The 20,802-nt window shown below is 40.8% G+C and overlaps 1 protein-coding gene across 1 annotated transcript in view; it reads left to right on the top strand.

The window, feature by feature from the left end:
* DOCK2 (dedicator of cytokinesis 2) overlaps positions 1 to 20,802 on the top strand; it is a 417,962-nt gene that overhangs the window by 178,544 nt on the left and 218,616 nt on the right. Inside the window, 1 exon segment of the mRNA XM_030327773.1 lies at positions 3,771 to 3,866. Coding sequence (XP_030183633.1) covers positions 3,771 to 3,866 — 96 coding nt within the window.

The following is a 20,802-nucleotide window of genomic DNA, read 5'->3' as shown; positions in this document are numbered from 1 at the left end:
CATTATGGGGGATCGGTTCTGAATGGCATTCTGCAAAGCCCCAGGGCTGGCATAGGGGCTCGAGTGAAGCAAGAAGCAACCCCCCTCGCCCCCCGCCAGCTTTCCAGCTCTTCTTCCACTATGTTATATATAACAGGGCTTATGTACAAGATTTCACTTATAGAAAGTACTCCAAGATCCATCCAGGTATCACAGCCTGTAATTATTAAAGAAGAAAAATCACTACTATTTGCAGTGTGTTTAGGTTGGATGGATTAATATCTTTGCCAGGCCCATAAAGGGAAGACTGACTTTGTCTTTTCAATTATAAGCCACTGCTTAGTTTGAGCCCAGAAGACACTTTCCTAGAGATTCCCTCCACTTGCCTGGCACTAGAGCAATTAACAGTAGGTGATTTGTGGCTGCATTTTTACTGCTTAGCACAGGTTTATCATCTTGAAAGTTTTCTATTTGCATATATGCTATACATTTTTTTAGGTGACATTCGATATCATCCAGAGTTTAGATTATGTATTGCCTTATACTGCATTTTCTGCTACGTGCTGAGAATCTGTAAGCCTAGCCTGAATGCTGATGCAGACCCAGGGGAATATGAATTGCAGCCACCACTTATTGAGGGCTTACTATGTGCCAACCCTTAATATCGAGGGATTTACCTGCATTACTTTATTTATACCTCAAACACGTACTATGAAGTTTGCCACATTTTATAAATAAATTGAAACTCAGAGAATAAAGGTAATTTGCCCAAGGTCACCCAGCTCAAATTAGCAGAACTGAGATTCAAACTCAAGTCTGTCTGATCCCCAAACACTCTGCTATACAGCCTCTCATACTGGGAGCTTTCAGAGTGAAATGAATTGAATTTGACAGTTTTCCACTTTTAAATACCAAACTTCCTGAGCAGTCTAATTGCCGCTTTTTGGACTAAGATGAAATGGCTATTTAAAAGAAGCAGGAGGCAGGAGGTCAAGAGAAAAGGGGTTTTATTATCTCTGTTGGTAAAAGAAGAGATGTAATCCTGGGAAAAAAAATAACATCAAATGGAAACCATTATATAAATTTGCAGTGGGCTTAGGTTGATGAAATTGCAAAGGAATGCAGAAAAGATAAGGGAGTCATGAATACATAGCACTGAAGATTTTCTAAAAAGGAGAGAAAAGATCAGAAGTCACTGAAGGCAGTTAGAAGTTGGCTCAATTGAAGTCGGGGTCTATGTATCTTGACATATGGAAAGAGGCTGGCAAGTAGCAGCCAGAGATCTGTGTTCCTGTTGAGTCTGCCTGGGTGAGGAGCAGGCTCTAGAGCCAGACTGCTGGGTTTGAATCATTTTTCCCTAACTTTCTAACTGTGTGACTCTGGACAAGTTACTTCACCTCTCTGGGCTTCAGTTTCTACATGCGAACAATGGAGATTGTAATATTGCTCATCACATTGTGAGATGAGTTAGTGCGTTTAGCAAGGTGCCAGGTATTTAGTAAGAACTCAGATGGTTTCACTCTTATGTGGATCCTGAGAAACTTAACAGGAACCCATGGGGGAGGGGAAGGAAAAAAAAAAAAAGAGGTTAGAGTGGGAGAGAGCCAAAGCATAAGAGACTGTTAAAAACTGAGAACTAACTGAGGGTTGATGGGGGGGTGGGAGGGAGGGAAGGGTGGGTGATGGGTATTGAGGAGGGCACCTTTTGGGATGAGCACTGGGTGTTGTATGGAAACCAATTTGTCAATAAATTTCATATAAAAAAAAAAAAAAAAAAGTAATCCTGTTCAGGGCACCTGACTGGCTCAGTCAGTAGAGCATGTAATTCTTGATCTCAGTATTAAGTTGGAGGCCCACGTTGTGTGTAGAGATTACTCAAAAATAAAATCTTAAAAAAAAAAAAAAAAAGAACTCAGAAATGTTAGCTATTATTGTTATTACCATAGGCATCACAGTCATGTAATGTAAGAAATAGGAGATTGTAAGTCGGTAAAAAGGCTTGAAGAAATAAAGGAGAAGGAATCAGGAGAGAGGTTAACCTACAGCCAAGAAGTGAGGGGAGATGTTCTTACCCCTACCCCTGAGTAGATGTGGGGAAAGGGCTGGATGTTTGTGGGGAGCTCACCTAATCTAGTAAGAGAATCTAGCAAGAGATTGAGGTCCAGCTGGACCCCATGGAGCATGAGACTGCTGTTGCTGTAAAATATATGCTTTGATAGATGTCTTGCTGGTGAGCTCTACAGGGCTGGAGAATTGGGGGTTATAGCCAAAGTGCAAAAGAAGCAAGTATGGGACAGAGAGAGGAAGCAAGCTCTGGGCTATTCATCTTTGGAAAACAATAGTCACCGAGAGCATGTTGGGAGGTGAGGGGGCTTTTTAATAAGCACATTTTCTTTCCTTCCTTTTTTTTTTTTTTTTTTTTTTTGCCCTCCCCCAACTACGAGTCTATTTCCTTTCATTGGTTACATTAAAAGACAAACTATAGTTGAGGTGAATGCAGCAAAGGTTAATGAGGTACTTAGGAACGAGTGTGAGTAGTTACCCACTTTTTAAATCACCCATTTCTTTAGCATTTTGTTTATGTCAGTCTCTGGCTGGGTCCTGGAGACACAGGCTGTTTCCATATTCCAGCCTTCATTTGTAGAGCTTCACAGTACGTTTGTCATGGTTCTCAGCCATCAGAATAACCCACATAAAATTCAGAAATTACTGATGCCCAGGCTATTTCTCAGACCCACAGAATCTCCTGCAGTGGAATTAGGTGAGTGCATTGTTTCAAATTGCATGTGTCACTTTTAAGTTCACATCAACCTTGAAAGGCTGGTGAGAGAAACTTCCACAGTTTGTAGATGATGAAGTTGAGACTCAGAGTTTAAGTTACAAGTGTGGCCACATAGCTGGTAAGGGCAGAGTTGGAACTCATACCTGGAGCTGCTGATCTTAGAATTCCAAGTGGCCTTTCCACTTGTCCATGACCACCATCCCAGATATGCATAGATGAAACTCTGTGCCTTAAGGCTATGCTGGTAAGAGGATTTGAGGATGTAGTGAATCTGTGTTGTAATCATGCGTAAAACTCTTGCTCACCATGGCAAATGCTCAGAAAGCATTGACAAGTTCTACCCAGGGTTCAGTGGCTTGCATTTAAAGTGGGTAGTACCCTGTAGATGTTGTAACCAGGCTCACCATGGATTTCCCCCAAGATGGATAATGCAGCCTCTACTGCATAAGCTCCCCCAAGGTTATAGTTTCCATCACAGAAACCCAGTCTTGGACTCCAGAAACACTACATCGTCTATTTGTCCCTTTAGCTCAGAGGTGATAGTGACTTCCTTCTAGTGCTGATCCCTAGGTAATCTTGTTTGGTGACTCAGCTTCTTCATCACCCATGTAACCAATTTCCTGCAGTAAATGCCCTACCTATCCCAGGTTAGATCCTGACTGTTACACCAATGAAGAAACCAAGGTTCAGAGAAGTAACTCAGCCAATGTAGCACAATAATTCTGTACTTAGTATTCTACAACAAAAGATTCTGATTCCATAACTTAGGCTCTTAATCTCTACCTTATAGCTAAGGTGGTTAATGAAATTCCTCGTGCCCAGTGCCAGGTGATGATGGTCATGGAGGTATGATAACAATGGCTACAGTGATGATGTTAGTGGTGGTGGTGATAGCAGTTGTGGTGGTGGAGGTCTTGGTGATGACCACATCTGACCACTGTTGGATGTTCTTTGGAAGAGATGTGCAGATACAATGTCTGGTTGTCACACAGATGTCTCTATGTTACAGGCCTTTACCTACCACCATATCCAAGAAATCATGGTCCAGCTTCTTCGTACAGTGAATCGGACGGTCATCACGATGGGACGGGATCATGTTCTGATTGTGAGTACATCTCTTCCTCTTGTCAAACGTTTCAAACTGTTCAGGGTCAAGGAATGGATTTTCTGGAACTCCAGATTATGTTGAAAGCCTAGCACCAATCATTACTTTGTTTTGGAGTATGGTAGTTAGATTTTTTCTTATCTGAGTTGGGATAACATAAGAGTTAACTCAAGTTGCTGAAATAAAACAAGAATTCAGACTTGTCAACTAAGGTGAGTGTGCCAATGGAGATGGAATGTCACTGGTAAAGATTAAAGAGTGAGAGAAGCTTTTTGTAAGTGGCCAGACAGAATGCTCCACATTCACATCCACCAGGAGCCTTTTCTTTTGACAGAGTTGGACAATGTCCAGTCTCAGTGTCTTGTGTGCTTGGTTTTCTAAGTGGATTCATTGTATGTTAACTCTGCCCATAGATGTCAATTAATTCAAGTCACTGCTAATTTTTGGGTTATTCTTCTGTACAAATGCTACATTCTGAAGATCAGGAGGTTCCTGCCTCATAGTCTGATTATTTTCCCTCTCCAGAAAGAATCCATCTCTAACCCTTTAACCTCTGCCCATCTTGCTTTAAATTGAGGGCCAAAAATAATGCTTATGGGGACCAGTCACCAACATAAATGAGTATGTTCCACTATGTTACTCCTCTGCTCAAACTCACCAGTGGTTTCCCATCTCAGTCAAAATAAAATCCAAACCATTGCTAGGGCCTGAAATGTCCTCTGCCTCATTTCTCCCACACACAAAACATGATTATATTTGCTGTTCCCTCGGCTTGACCTATCTCTGCCTCAGGACTGAGGGGTTATTTCCTCATGTAAATCAGATCCTGGCTCAGTTGTCACCAAATCAGAGAGGCTTCCCTGCCCTGACTACCTTGTGTATAATACCCAGCACCTCTCAATCTTCTTTCAAGCTCCACACCTTACTTCTTTATGTTTCTTAGTACTTTTCACCACCTACAAAAATATGTATACCTTGATTGATTCATTGTCTTGCTCTCCTTGTGATAAAATGAGCTCCAAAATGTAAAGATTTCATTTGTTTTGTTCATTTGTATCTCTGGACCCTACAACAGTGCCCTGCGTATAGTAGGTGCTTGATATGTATTTGTTGAATGAAAGAGTGAATGAATGAGTGAATGAACCAGGCAGGGACTCTAATATTTAATGAGGACAAGTGCTACCCAGCTGTGATTGATTGACACCATATGGAACTGGGCCATATAGTTGCCAAAACTCCCAGCTTCTCAAGAGAAGCTGAAAATGTGAAATGTCCTGATATTTAAGTGTTGGCAGCTAATAAGAAACTATATTTATAAACATTCTCTGAGCCCTGAACAGCTGGATTCAGCTTTCAGGAAGCCAGTTTGGGATCTCAGCTAGGTTTAGGATGTTGATTGTCGATATGCTCTAGTCTTGCTTCATGGATACAGAGCAGGGGGCTGAGTGTCATTTCAACAAAAGCTGGGCAAGTAAGGATTTGATCCCTAGAAACAACAGAGGGTAAACATTTTCTTTAGACCCATTTGGCTCTGTTTAGTCATGTCAATGCATGTTTACTTACCATACACTGTGTAAATTTAAAGGAGTGGTGACATTCATAAAGAGGGCTCTCAGGGCCAGGTACTCCTGCTTTCTTGGGACAGAGAGTCATGTAAATTGGTCTCCGTCACTTTCTAACTTACCATCCTTCCTCCTTAGAAGTCTCACCATATCTTATTTAGTTATAAGCTTCCATGTCTGTGGTTTCCATAACATGCCTGAGATAAGCATTTTATTACCTCCCTAATCTTTATGCCTCTTCTTTAGAGCTAGACCTAAAGATGGCCATCCATCTATTTGGTTTATCCGTTTATAGCAGGTCTTAACTCTCTGTCTCTCCTTTAGGACAGTCATTCTTTAAAACAGTGCCTGGATCATAGGAAGCACCAAATAACTGGTGTCTGTTATTATTTTCCTTTCTATCTGATACAATGCATCTCTCTGTCCTTTGCATGTGAGCATAGTTTGGCCCTCATTCACTACACCCAGTTTTTTGAGCCTTTCATTTAATGCTGTACTCTGGTTGCTAGCCCTTCCAACATGCATTCCTCACTGCTGCCCCATCAATCTTTGCCAGGACACTCCCCTACTCTGGAAAGTTCTGTGGGTTCCCACTGTGTGCCCAGTTAAGTCTTAAATGCATTAGCCTGACCATTCTCAGCATCTGTGATCTGGCCACAACCACATGTCTCAGCTTTTTCATCTACTTTTCTCCACCTGGCTTTTCAGACAAAATGGATGTCTGGATATTGCCCAACCATGCCTGGCTCTTTCTCACTCATGCTGCTTTCTTTGTCTGGAATCCTTTAGTGTGCCATCTCAATCTATTGAAATACTATCTAGTCTTCAAGGTCCAGCACAAATGCATCCCTTAGGAAGCTGCTCAAATCTCACCAACCTGGTTGGGACCTCCCTGCCTCTTCTAAATCACACAGCTGTCTTTATTCCTTCTTTCTTTCTTTCTTTCTTTCTTTCTTTCTTTCTTTCTTTCTTTCTTTCTTTCTTAATTTCTTTCTTTCTTTTTTTCTTTCCTTCCTTCCTTTCTCTCTCTTTCTTTCTTTCTCTCTTTACTTCTTTCACTTTCTTTGGGGTGAAACTTACATGCTTTAAATTTTAACCATTGCAATTTGTATGAGTTTTAGTAAATGTATAATTGTGTAGCCATGACCACAAGTCAGTTTGTAATACTTCCTTTCATTCCTGAAAGTTCCATTTGCAGTCCCTCTGCTTGGCACCCTTACCCCTCTATCCCCCATCCATCCCTAAGCACCACTATTCTAATCTCTGTCTTTATAGATTTGCTTTTTTTTTTTGGACATTTCATGTAAGTGAAATTATACAATTTGAAGTCTTTTACATCTGGCTTCTTTCCTTAAAATAATGTTTTTGAAGTTTATATTTTAGGATGTATCAGTACTTAATTCCTTTATATTGCTGAATAGTATTACACTGTATGAATATACAGCATTTTGTTTATCCATTCTCTAGTGGATAGATACTTGAATTGATTCCAACATTTTGCTATTATAAATAATGTTGCTATGAATATTCATATAAAAATTTTGAATGAACATATTTTAATTTCTCTTGTGTAGAAATCTAGAAGTGGAATTGCTAGGACATATGGGAATTATATATCTAACTTTATAGGAAATTACCAAAATGTTTTCCATAGTGACCATTTTATATTCCCATAAGCAATATGAGGGTTCTATTTATCTACATCCTCCCTAACACTTAGTATTGTCACTATTTTGGATTTTAACAACTCTAGTGGATTTATAACAATTCTAATGGTGTCTCATTGTGGTTTTAATTTACATTTCCCTGATGACTAGTGATGTTGAGTATTTTTCCATGTGTTCTCTCTGTCTCTGTCTCTGTCTCTCTCTCTTTCTTTCTCTAAGACACTTTTATCTGTGAACTTGCCATACATAGCTCCTCTCTTATACCACAGAACTTTTAAGGCTTAGGCCTATTTATAAAAGGGGGTAATACTTGACCTTCCTCATAGGGTTCCTATGGAAATTAAATGAAATAACACAAAAAAGCATTTGCACATGTGTTTCTTGTACATAATATTCATTTATTTATTCATTCACTATTTTATGAAAACCTCTTATATACTCAGCATGAAGACTCAGAAATGAGTCAGGCATGGTCTGTGCCCTCAAGAAAACCATGACCTCTTTCAGTGGGGTGTTTCTCAAGTACCCCAGACTCACTGTGCCCCAAACGTAACTCATCACCAGCCCCCCAGGAGCCTGCTCCATACTCTCCCTTCATTTAGGATCCCATTTTACAGTACTGACCTAGAACTGTAGTAGCTGCCCTTGATTCCTCCCTCTCACTCACCTGCCTGTCCTCCTAGCCTCCCACCAAATCCTGCTCTTTTCTGCACATCTGGCTTCAGTCCCTCCCCACCTGGCTCTCCTGCTTGCCCTCAGAGCCCCCTGTACACCTCAGCCATTGGATTCATTGTACTTAGTTCATTGTAAGGTGATTTTTTTTGTCTCTGTGCTCCAGTCTCCCTACATTCTGTGGATGCCCTTGAGGGCAGGGACCATGTTTGCTTACTCTTTTACCCTCAGCTTCCGGCAGTGCCCCTGGTATACCATGGGTCCTCAATGAATGTTTGTTAAGCAAATTAATGAGTGAAATAATCCCTAGAAATGCTATGTTGTTTCATACCTTCATGTATTTGTATGTCTTTCTCTTAGTTTGGAATGCTTTTCCTTCTTCAAAGAATGTTTCCTCTCAGTATCAGGAACCCGTATCTCAGGGAATGTGGACGCAGTGTAAGGAATTGTCTGTTCATACTTTCCCGTCCCCTGGGCTGATTCCAGGAGCCTTGCAGAGGTTCTAAGTCACATGCTGTGTCATTAGTCTCAATGACTCTTGAGTTTGTTGGTGTGATTACAGCAACAGGAGGGCTGAGTGGGGACTATTGGAGGTATGTAGAAAGCACACCTAACTAGGAGCAGGAATGTGCCTGAACTAGAAGGAAGGAATAAACAGATTTTTCTCAAGATGTAGCTTTATTTTCATAAAATGGTCCTTTCTAGCACTTTTAGAACAGAAATATCTCCTCCAAATTAAAGAAAATGATGTTGGAAAGTAATTACTCAGAGGTCAGGAGTCCCTGTCTTAGTGCTGAAGGCCCCAATTTAATTTCAAATTGAAATTTGACAAGAAGGAGAGAGCCCCATTCCAACCATCACTTTCAATTTTCCAAATATAATTTTTATTGGTTAGTTTCTATTGCCTGGGAATATTAAACAATATTTACGGCAAACACCAGACATGCCTAATACTTCTGAAATCCTGAGAGGACCTTGATCGGATGTGGGGTGCCTGGTCATTGGCATGTCATTATGTGGGATTAAGTGGTGCCTTTTTTTTTTTAATTTGTAGGAGTAGGAACATTGTGATAAAAGGTGTTAGCTATTAAAATTACAGGAACCATAGGGCTAGGATGGATCACTTCTTGTGTGCAGCACATTGTAATTATCATTTTCTGGAAAGCCTTTCCTGAATTTTTCTGTAAATTGCTTGCCTAAACAATGAAGTGTTGATGGTGGCAAATGAGCAAAAGGAAATTTTACAAAAACAAAAATCAAAAAAACTTTTACACGACTGCTTCCCCCTCTTCTCTTTGCCAAGAGTCTAATCAATCAGATATACATTTGTTAACTAAAGTTACCCAGGAGTTTGACCTTGATGCTAAGAAAGGCAGCATGGTTTGGTAGAAAGGACATTTCGGAGATGAGAGAACAGGAAAATTTTTTTTTTAATCAAGTATAATTGAATATAGTGTTACATTAGTTTCAGGTGTGCAGTATAGTGGTTCAACGATTCCACGCATTTCTCAGTGCTCATCAAGATAAGTTCACTCCCCTTTATCCATTTCACCCATCCCCCTACCTTCCTCCCCTCTGGCAACCACCAGTTAGTTCCCTGTCCTTAAGAGTGAACATGAGAAATTGTCCATACTTGTTCTGCGTAGTTGGCTCTGTGACTTTGTGCCAATATCACCCCTCTAGACCTTGGTTTCTTCTGTGCAATGAACTCTATCATTTTTAAGATCTTTTTCATATATTTAACTTTTCTGATTTGGCCAATGCTTATTCTTTTTTCCATCTCCCAAGATCCTGAGTCAGGGATGTAAAATAGATTTTGCTTCATATGCCAGGTCGGGTGCATTGGTAATAGCTGCCTGTAGTACTCCCCTGAGAAAGAATCAGAGGCTACATCTGTGTTCAGGGGAAGAAGTACTGAATTGATTAGTGATGTCTGTCATAAGCATAAGATTCTAGAATAGTGATGTATGCAGGATACTTACAAATACTATGTCTTGACTAAAATCCTTGGTGTTTTTCCAGCCCAGTCCAAAAGCTCTTGTAGAACCCATATTCTCTTTTGCATATTTTTGGTTAAGAAGGCTGTGGTATAAGAGCAGAAGAGTAATGGAAAAAAATAATCTGAGAACTTAACATTTTACCAGGGAATGGATTCTATGTGCTACATGTCCTATTTTATCAAATGTAAGAATCACTATGATTTTATGTGCCCATATGAAAGAGATCATGCTACCAATTAAACTGTGACACAGAGGCTTATTTTTGCATTGATTGTAATCTTCAGAGATGTTAAGAAAAAAGTTTGACTGGAAATCAGATGTGATGGAGCATGTCTTTGATTCCTCATGGGTAATTGTCATCATCTCCCATTGTTTGGGAGAATAGAGTGACTGAGCATCAGAGGATGAAAACATCATGGTCAAAGTCACATGGCTAGTAGCAAGGTGGGATGTGAACTAGGGATGTCCAACATCAGAACGTGTGTCTGTTGTGCTATCCTGTAGGTCTTAGAACAGTGTGAGGAAAACTTCTCAGATTTTTTTGGGTAGGTGAGGGGGCTGTCTCAGAAAACCTTCCCTGACTGTTACATCCTTCTGCTGACTGGTCTACAGAAGGCTGTTCCCTGTGTGTGGCCTCCTTAGTGCTGGGGATGGACAATCTCACAGGGAGAATCAACCAGGGAATTTACACACTGCCAGAAATTCTTGGAAGGGGAACAATCTGGTAATTTTGTTGAAATTGGGATCTAGTTTTTATTTCGGGTAATTAAAATAAGCCTCTGGGTGATATATTTTGGGCCTAATTACCCCGGTTTTTGCAGAGGAGTCTATTGAGTGATTAAATAAAGGTAAATGCAGCTGGCATCAGGCCAGCTCTGGAAATTCAGAGCAGTTTGTTCAAAAAGGAAGGAAAAAAAAGGCAGTAATCGCCCCATCCTCCACTGCTTCACCTCACAATAGCGCTGAAGACTCCAGAAAACACCTGAGTCATCAGAGAGCCAGGCTTTTCAAGTTCTGACTTCACTTTCCAAATGGCAAATGGCCCACCTACATGACCACTCTCTGATACACTGTGAGCCCACAGACTTCAAGATGCTTGTGCAGGGGCCACAGCAAGACAGTTAGTGCCACCTCCACCCAAACCTGTCCCATGGAGAGCAGGTGTGAGGACTGTCTAGGACAGGAGTATGTGAGGTTCCAAGCCAGAAGTTGTTGGTTGACTCCACACCTTCACTCAGCAACCCAACACTTTGTTAACAAACAATACTTACAACAAAGTTATCACTTATTGAGCAAATCGTCTGTTTTCCAGGCAAAGAGCTAAGCACCTTATGTGTCTTACTTCTCAACCTGCCTCAGAGACTTGTATTTTACATCTGAGGTTACTGAGACACAGAGAGGTTATATAACTTACCTATAATCACACAACTTGTTAGTGGAGGAACTGGGACTTGAACCCAGGCAAAGCTGTTTATAGAGTTCCTCCTCTTAAATAGCATAGTATATACTCCTACACCACTAAGACCTTAAATTGTTCTTTAGGCATCGAATATTTTAAAGGTAATAATGGGCACCTCCAAGCTCCAGATGCTGCTCTGCCTAGACCTTGCAGTCTGGTAAGATGACCTACATGTCAACTTTCAGAAACCTGCGAAGTGGCACTGGATTCTTGGTGGCTTTGTAATGACAGTGATATATTTAGAATCAATCTCCTCAATTATGGGAATCTGTAAAGTCAGAACAAGAGCCTGGAGTCTTGCGACTTACAAAATAGCAGGTTTTGCAGAAGACAAAGCTAGAATGGAAGTATGAAATGATCTCAAGTCTCCTTCCCCTTCCACATACAGCTTGTGTCCACTTTCTTGAGCAGACCACCGGGTTCTATGTCTAAAGGCCTCTCCAATCCAGAGCTTCCCTCTACCATCAATGCTACTAACTGGGGTCTGGCAATGACTGTCTCTCACCACTTCCTCTGCTGTAGCTACTACCAAGACACACTGCCTCCTCTCTTGTCCCTTTTGAATTCTTCCCGTTGCAGCCCATGTGGTCTTACCACGTAGAGCTTTCCTGGTGGGCAAGCCTCAGTGGCCTCACCGTGGCTGAAGATAATGGCCCAGCTGCTCACCACGGCCTTCAGTGTGCCCAGTACAGGCCTGCCTCTTTTCCCTATGCTCTTGACCTCCCGCTCTTGTGCCAAATTGATGGAACTGTTCTGCTAGCTACAGAATGTTCCTTTTCTTCTTTGCATTCTCCTGCATGCCATTCCCTCTGTCTAGAACATACTCCTCTTACCTTTCTTTGAAAAACCTTCCTCCTCGAAAACTCCTCTTTTTCTTTCATGTATTGGCCTGGAGGCACATCTTGACCCACATTCCACTCATGCAAGTTGGTACCCCTCTGCTCTCTTCAGCATGAACCAGTCTCATGTACTCATCACACGGTCACGAGAACATTCTTCCTAGCACTAGAGAACAATGTCTTCATCACTTCTGCATCTGTAGGAAACACAATGTCCCTGGCATATAGGATGACCTGAATGAACACTGCTGAAGGAATGGAAGATTTCTGCTATTTACTTTATTTACATACAAACCACGATTCTTTTCCTTAACATGCAAGTGTTACTTGCATTACCCTTATGCAAGTGTTACTATTATCACCCTTAGGGCATGATTAGACTAGGAGAGTAAGGGAGGAGAGAGAATTGCTATTGAATAACTGGACCAAATGGAAAGAATTGGGGAAAGGATGTATTCATTTTCTTCAGAGGTTATATATGTTGGTGATGATCACAGTTAAAATTTCTAGGGTGCTTACTGTGTGATAGAGATGGAAATTTGAGGACATTATCACGTTTAATCTGTGAGGTTGACAAAAATTATTATCTGCTCTCAGAAAGGAAACAGTAATCAGAGCGTTTGAGCTCTTGTCCAGCATCACATTCAGGGGAAGGAGGAATACAGAATCCAAATCCAGGTCTACAGAGTTTGAAGCCACCATCTTAAGCATTTCACTGTGCATGTCTGGAACATTGTTTTTCTGAGATAAAACTTGAAAAAATTAAAATAGTAAATGTGTGTATGTGTAAGTGTATGTGTATGTGTTAGGGGGAGATCAGGTTAAGAAAGAGAAGAAACATTATATAAGAGTCCTGAAATTCCAGTTGGTACCAAGAGGTGGCGACATTAGCTTGGGGTAGCTTGGTTGCTGCTTGATATGGTCTTGTAGAGGGTGCTTATGTCCTGTGGGTGGGGAAGTTTTACTTTTTTATTTTGTTTTATTTTGTTTTATTTTATTTTATTTTATTTTATTTTATTTTATTTTACTTTACTTTATTTTATTTTATTATTTATTTTTGAGAGAGAGAGAGGAGAGAGAGAGAACACAGGGCTGTGGCAGAAGGAGAGAAAGAGAGAGAATCTTAAGAATCTTAAGTAGGCTCAATGCCCAGAGCAGAGCTTGACGTGGGGCTTGATCTCATGACCATGAGATCATGATCTGAGCTAAAATCAAGAGTCAGATGCTTAACCAACTGAGCTACCCAGGCACCCTGGGAAGTTTTACTTTAAAAAGGATTTTGGTAATTGCATATCAAAGAGTACATGGCCTAAAGTATATATGCAAAAAAAATTAATTAGTATCTCAACTTCCAAGGAACCCATAGCATGTATGCACAGAAGTCAGTTATCAAGGTAGACTTCATATAATTGGGTCTAGTTCTTGAGTAACATGAAAATTTGAATAGATGGAGAGGAAGAGTAAGGGGGTTGAAACAGGGAGCAGTATTTTTGGCCTTATCTCCATCTCCTGGTCTGTGAAATCTTCTCTCATTCCTCAAGATCATCTTTCTTCAGTGATCTCATTGTTCTTTGCCCATTTTTAAATTACAGTATTACCATATCATGATGGAATTTTCTCTTTACCTGTCTATGTTCCACAGTAGACTAAGATTCTTGAGGAAAGGGATTGTATCCCATTATCTTTGAAGATCCTGTCCATAGGCCTAGGACTTGGCATGTGCTGGCATTTATCCAAGCTGTGGAAATGAATGAATGGAAAGAACAAACTAAAATGAAAAGTACAAATTAATGTCTAGCTTTAAAATAATTCTGATTTAAAAAATAAGATGAGAGAAGATTTGTTTCATGTCAAGCTTTCCCATGAAGGTCTTTCCTATATAAAATTCCCAAATACTTCATGAGCCCTATGTGGTAGAATTCTTCCAGACAAAGTTTCAGAACTGGGGCATAAAAAAGAGCTGGTTTCATTCTCCCAACCTTCCTTCTGTTCCATGATGAGCCACAGAGATGAAAATGAAAGGGAAACGTGAGGTTCCTAAATTCATTAAAACAGCTACTGCAGCCTCCCTGGTCTGTCCAGTTGAGCAAACCTCTGCTATGAGGACAGAATGCTCCTAGATAATAAGCACTCTCCTGTTGCTGCTGCTACCATAACAGTCTCACGTGTGATGCAGTGACACACAACATGTGATTCTACAGAGGAGGTGAGCTTAGGCCCTGGAGAAGTTGGTGGCAAGCAGCATAGGAAACACACTGCTGTTGTCAGCACCCAGAGAGGGAGAGACAGAGATGGGGTTTAGGAATTGTATAAGGAGTACTAGGAAATGCATGACTGGTACATCATCGCCCTAATGAAATTACATCCAAATATCTCAGTGCCTTTTAGCTTTCCGTAAGTGGAGCCAGACCTGATTTTGAACAAGTAATTTTAAGTATATTCTTAAAGGTAAGACTTCACTATATCTGCTGTCCTATTTCCTGGCACTGGAGGAGAGGACAGCCTTTTCTTGTCCTTGGAGAACTTTGGAAACTTTGGAAACTTTAGAATGTCTGCCATTTGGGCATTGACTGAGTGCTCTCACACCCAACATTGCTTTCTAAGGGCTGTGGAGTTGGGGCCCAAGGTCTCGAGTTTGAAAGGATTTTACTAGTTGGAAACTGGTCATACTTTTCTTAAGGAGTGAGAAGACCTGATTCCACAGCTAGGAAGTCTTTTCACTTCACAGCTCTCTGTTCCTCAGTTCCCTTATCTATAAAATGGGGGTATAATGGTGGGGATTGGATGAAAAAGCATGTCTAAAGCCCATCATATGGGGCTTACCACCTAGCAGGTCTTTGGTAAAGAAGAGCCATTATTATTCTCCTTCAATACTGGAGTCTTCTCTTGCTTTGACACAAATGTTATGTATCAGATGACAAACTATTTTGTGGCCCTGACTTGGGATCTCTCCTGGATTGGGGAAGTATTATTAAGCTATTGCTACAGCTGGGCTGTGCACAAAGCCCCCTTGAGATGAAACCAGATGCCATATGTCTGCTACAAAAGCTTGAAGGAGAAATCCCATCACAAAGGGTCCTTCCCTGGGAATGTTTTTGCGGGGCTGGAGCCATCCTGAGAGACCCTGTCAGCACAACCTTGAATGCAGCAGGCTCCCCCACAAGGGTCCATGCTGTTCTTTCCCGGGTGTTGACCTTCTAAAGGGACTCAAAGGAATCAATGCCATCAAATGACTCTTCAAGATCAGAACCCCCTTTTTCTAGATTTATGCTATGTTCATCCAGTGATGCATTTGTGCAGTCATTAAATATTGATGATGATTTTTTAATAACATGAGGAAATTCTATGTCTTAAATATAGAGAAAGGGTCAAAAGACCCAAAAATAAAAAGAAAGCCATCAGGGATCCTGGAAGCCAGGGAGGGAAGACATGTGGCCCCTCACCAGAATCCCTGGATCTCCCAGAGGTCAGGCCCAGAGACTCTGTTGTGAAGCTAAAATTATGTTGATATCTTCTGCTTAAGTGACACATGATTTGTACATTTCTGTAGCTTCACTTTTTTCTAAAATGATTTTGCTTTCCTTTTATAATCAGGAAAAAAAATCCTCAAACACTATTTCTTTAAAAATAGGAATTAATGAGATAGTCAAACTTACTGAAGCATTTTCATGTATATAATTTTACTTTTCTTCTAACCAGCCTGTGAAGCCAGAAAGGCAGATGGTTTCATTTTAAAGACAGATGTGGGGGATGGAGGTGAAAGTACTTGTTCAAAATTGTGCAGAAAGTCAGGGGCAGAAGTCAGTACTTCTAGCATTGTTCTGGTCTTTGTACCATGGGTTGTTTTTCCTCCTAACGTTTTCATCTCCCTATTTTCTCCCAGTTCATTCAACAATCATATATGAAGCACATATAGCATCTTAGGCAATGTGATAAACACCTAGAGGGCCATAGAGATTCAGATGACAATTTCTGTCCCCCAGGACTTTGCTCCCTGGTGGAGATGTGCATGAGAGCTTGACAAAAGAAATGTCAAGATAATATAAGCAGCAGCCTGTTCAAAGCTCCATGAGTACTGGGAGGATGAAGTGACTAATCCCATGGCAGGGGCGGGGGATGATCAGAAAAAGTTACAGAGAGGAGGTGACATTTAAATTGCAACTTGCTGTCTGGCATAGGAGGTAAAAGCCCAGGCTCCCAAGCTTGGCAGACCTTGAAGGCACTCCAGTCTTCACCACCTCATACTTGTATACTTGGACACATTACTATTACCCTCTAAGCCTCAATTATTCTCCTGGAAAATGGGGTGGTTGGAAGCTACCTTGAAATAAATCAGTTAATGGAAGCAAAGCATTTAACAGCCCATTTTAACTTCAAGAAGCTAGAGCCTTTATTATCATAATTAGTAGTAACATGGCTCATATTCATTTATTCCTCCCAAATGAAAATTATTTTCCATGATAGATAGGTAATGGAACAATGTCCCAGGTAGAGGGAACAGCATGTGTTAAGTCACTGATATGCAATAGCCTCTGACTTTTTTGCGAGATGACAAGGAGGCAGGGATAGGGGGAAGTAGAATAGTAGGAAGTTAGGCAATACATACTAGATTGCAGTCATATTGTAAGGAAATTGTGTTGCTGTGGGAGGATTGTTATGCTCTAGGATGCTGGTGGGATGCTTTTAAGGGTGTAGAAACCAGGTAATGGCCAGATGTGTGTCTTAGAGAGATCCCTCAGGCAGCCAGGAGAGAGCTGGATCCAAGGGAGCTGGAAAAGTAGAGAAAGTAGCCCTTGAAGGCCAGTACAGTGGTCTACATAGAACAGTCAAGGGCTCATGATGGTGAAGTCATTCATTTCAGTTAAACAAGGACCTCCTTGACTTTACAAACTGAGGAAAGCAGTTCCCACTCTCAGGACACAACATACAGTGGGGAAAGAAGAGGTGAAGGGAGGACTAGAAATAGCTACAATTTAAGACAAACAATCATCACAAGAGAATAACGAAGACTGTTTTAAGAGGGTCAAAAGGAGGGAAAGTGGGGTGTTACATACAGGTGCATGAATCAGAAAAGGACATGTGCTTATTGTCAGAACACATCACCCTTCTCTGGGCCATAATAAGCTCTATAAGGCAAGCTGCATCTATGATTTTCTTGACCAACACAGAGAAGGGAATCAATAACTGTTGGAAAAAGGTGATTAGGGCTGGGGTTGATCTGAGAAGTTTCCCTGGAGCTGGTGGATACATGGTTCTGGAGAAGAGGGAAGGATCTATTCAGGAAATCCATTCAGGTCAGTGGTGAGTTCATTACATGGCTTTGAATTTGCTCCCCTTGATCCCTAACTATAGACAGCACATTGTTTTCTATCTTGAAACAAACAAGCAAACAAAAAACAATGGCAACAGCTCATGACTTCTCTTCTCCATCACCCATATGGGATTTCTGCATGTGGGATTGGATTCAGTCAGGCTTGGAGTGCTTGCTGAAAGAGCTATGTGAACCACTCTCAATTTCATCAATTAAAGTGACTCAGCCCATTTGGCTCAGGAGAAAGAAGGCTTTTCTGTCAGCATAACCAGGGTATCACAACACATGTGCTACCTGGGAAACCAAACCCAAGCACCAATGGGAGGTCATTGTGTTTAGCTGATGATTTAAAAAAATACATATTGAAGTTTTGCCAGGAGAAAAAAAATTGGTTTTATTTGAATGAAATTTAATATAATATGGTTGTGGATTCTAAGAATTTGTGAGGCCATTCGTGATAATAAATGCTTTATTTGCTTTGGAGCGAATAATCCTTTGGTTTGATGCTTATTATCTTTTCATTTTAGTTGTGGTTTAAACCAAGGCAAAATGCTCTGCCCAAAATGTTTCTTCAGTTACATAGACCCTATCTCCTTTAAATTGCATTTTCTATAAAAGGGACTAGGTCACATGTAATAAATTTTGGCATTTTAATGAAAACATTACAGAGAAAATAGTTAACAATCTGCTTTAATTTCAAAACTAATTTTCTCTTTCATATAGTAAGGCAGTATCTTGGTAAAATGTGAAAAATGCATTGGGATTTAATTATGATGGCAATTTGTTCTGAAACAAGGTTAAACTGGGCTGTCAGTGTTCAGAATAAAGTTATTAGGAGGTTGGCAGTGGGGGTAGGATGATAGTGGTTTGACGTTCCTGGGTCCTGAGTGCCAGGTAGACCATAGTAGAATTACAAGCCCTGAGCACATTGCTTACTAATCAGTAGAAGGATGGATATTCCTGGGGGAAAGATAGAGCCTATAGATTCCAGTGGCACCATCCCCACTGGAGGACTGATAGGCAAGAAAACAAACGAAAAATCCCTGGGAATCATTTTTTCATGTTGATCCACTGGATCCAGTTCATTCATTGATTTATTACTGCATCAGATATTTGAATTCCATTATGCTAAGTGCTAGAGACACAAAGGTAAGCAAAAATAAGCAGGATTCCTACCTTAAGAAGATTATAGGCTAATGAGAGAGAAATAGAGTCATCAAAGAATGACACAAATATATGTACAAGGTCAACTGTGTCAAGAATTTTGATGGAGGGGTCTCTGGTGCCAGGTGAGTATACAAAAGGAGTTTTTCATGTGATCTAGGACGGTGGTGTTAGTAGTCTTGGAAAACCTTACCTGGGAAGTCCCAGTAGAGCTGGAAACTGACCAGGGGAGGATGACATAGAGTAGATTATTCCGGGCAGACAGAAAAGCTTACACAGATCCTTAAGGATGTGTTAGGATAATGGGTCTGTAGAGCAGACAGGGGAAGTGCCTGAGATGGAAGCTTCCATGGGAGAGTCAGATGGGCCCTTCTGGGTGACAGACCTGGTCTTACTTTCTAAATTTGTCAGGAAGCCAGAGTGTGACATGGGTCAGATCTAAATTTTGCAGTAATTGTCTTTGCTGCAATGTGGAGAATATGCTGCAAGGGAAAGGGAGTATATGTTGGGGGACCAGTTGGGACATTTGTGGAGGCCATCTGAGAGAAGGGGTTTGGGACAGGATGCCAGCAGTGGAGGAGAGGCATGTTTATCTTGGAACCTGGCTTCATCTGGCAGTGAGAAAACCAAACTCTAGGTTTGCTCTTCCTGGGCTGAGTGTCCTGTAGGAGGCAGGCTGAAGTCATATATTTGGGAAACCTCAGGAGTAGGGGTGATAGATGTGATCAATAAGAATTCAAGCTGTAAGTTGGTTAAAAGATGGGGATGAAGTTGAGATGAAGCTCAAAGGGCTTTTGAATATTAAGCTTGTCAAACATAGTTTACACCAAACACAAACAGTGTTGGTTGGGTGTGGCTTTGTCCCGCAGCTCTTTTCATTGCAAGCCATGCTTTATGAGCATAATGATCATAAAATGCCTATGTTTCTTGGGACTTAAAAAAAAATATGTTTTTAGCATACAGCAAGTTGCCTTGAGCAGCTCGAAATGAAAGCCTTTTCAAGCAAAGGGTATTGAGACCTCTGCTCAGCTAATGAGGAAGTTGAACCTGCCAGTCGGAATTGGTCTCAAGTTTAGTGTCAGTGGTTCCTGGAACTAACCCGGGGCCATGGGGTCCCATTGACCTTCACATATTCCACCCACCACTACATTACTCCAGCACTGACTTCCCCAAGTGATTGCTGTGAGCCCTTGGACGACTCATCGAGCCTTACTTGACTGCCTCATGCTGAAAATGGCACGGACCCAGCTCTTGCAGTGTCTTTCACCTCAAGGATATTTATTCCATGCAACAAGGATCTTTCGTTTCTCAGAGTGCTATGCTGTGTTTAATATACATTCATATTCTTCTGGATGACTGAGGACTTTGTCACTTAACAATTCATTGTCATGGTTTCTGGTCTTAATAAAAGCAAGAAGAGTTTACTCCTTATCAACACCATTTTTTGACTGAGAAAATCTTAAGCTTGTTTCTGAAAACCTGCCGCAGCCGCATGAAGGCATCTTGCATCTTCTCTCCCAATTTACTCCAATCAGCTAATGAACGAATATGCAATTAGTGAGCACCTGTTGTGTACCCTACATTGTGCTCAGGGCTTTTACTCACTTCATTGTCAGACACCCTTGTAAGACAAAGGTTATGTTCAGTATTATAAGGAGTCAGAGGCTCCCAGAGGTTAACTTTCCCAAAGTCACCTAGCAAAAAGAAAGTGGCAGAATAATATCAAACCCAAGACTTCTGATTCTATGCCCATGACTCTTCCCGCCTTAAATTGGTAAACAAGCTGGCTTTAGATGGCTCATGGACAATGCAGGGGAAAAAAAAAAAAGGAATCGTATGACGAGAAAGTTGTTTCCTTTTCAGTTCTCTCTCAAACGTCCTGATTAGTCAAGTAGAAAATGTGTTTGGTGTTAAAGTGGCTTTAGCATGTGTTGAATATTTGCTAATTTCCCTTTTTAACAAAGAGAGCTGGTCTCAGGCTTAACACCTTCAACACTCAAAAATCTTAGCAAGAGTTTAATAAAATTATTTTGATTTCATCTTCTATTTTTGGAGCATCATATTGGTTTCCTTATGGTGGTAATATAGAGTTGCCTTTTAGGGAACTTTTAAGGAAGAAAGAAAATTATTAAAAAAAATTTTTTTAAGTTGAATAAATTATAGTTCAGGTGTATGGGCACAATAATGATAAAAAATATGAAAGTGTATCCATCTAAATGAAGCTAGGAACTATTCCATTGATTTAAACTGCCTCCTTCACTC

The sequence above is a fragment of the Lynx canadensis genome, chromosome A1 (genome assembly GCF_007474595.2).
Source record: "Lynx canadensis isolate LIC74 chromosome A1, mLynCan4.pri.v2, whole genome shotgun sequence".
NCBI classification, from domain to species: Eukaryota; Metazoa; Chordata; class Mammalia; order Carnivora; family Felidae; genus Lynx; species Lynx canadensis.
The sequence above is the reverse complement of the archived record's forward strand: the minus strand, read 5'-3'. Positions and strand labels throughout refer to the sequence as shown.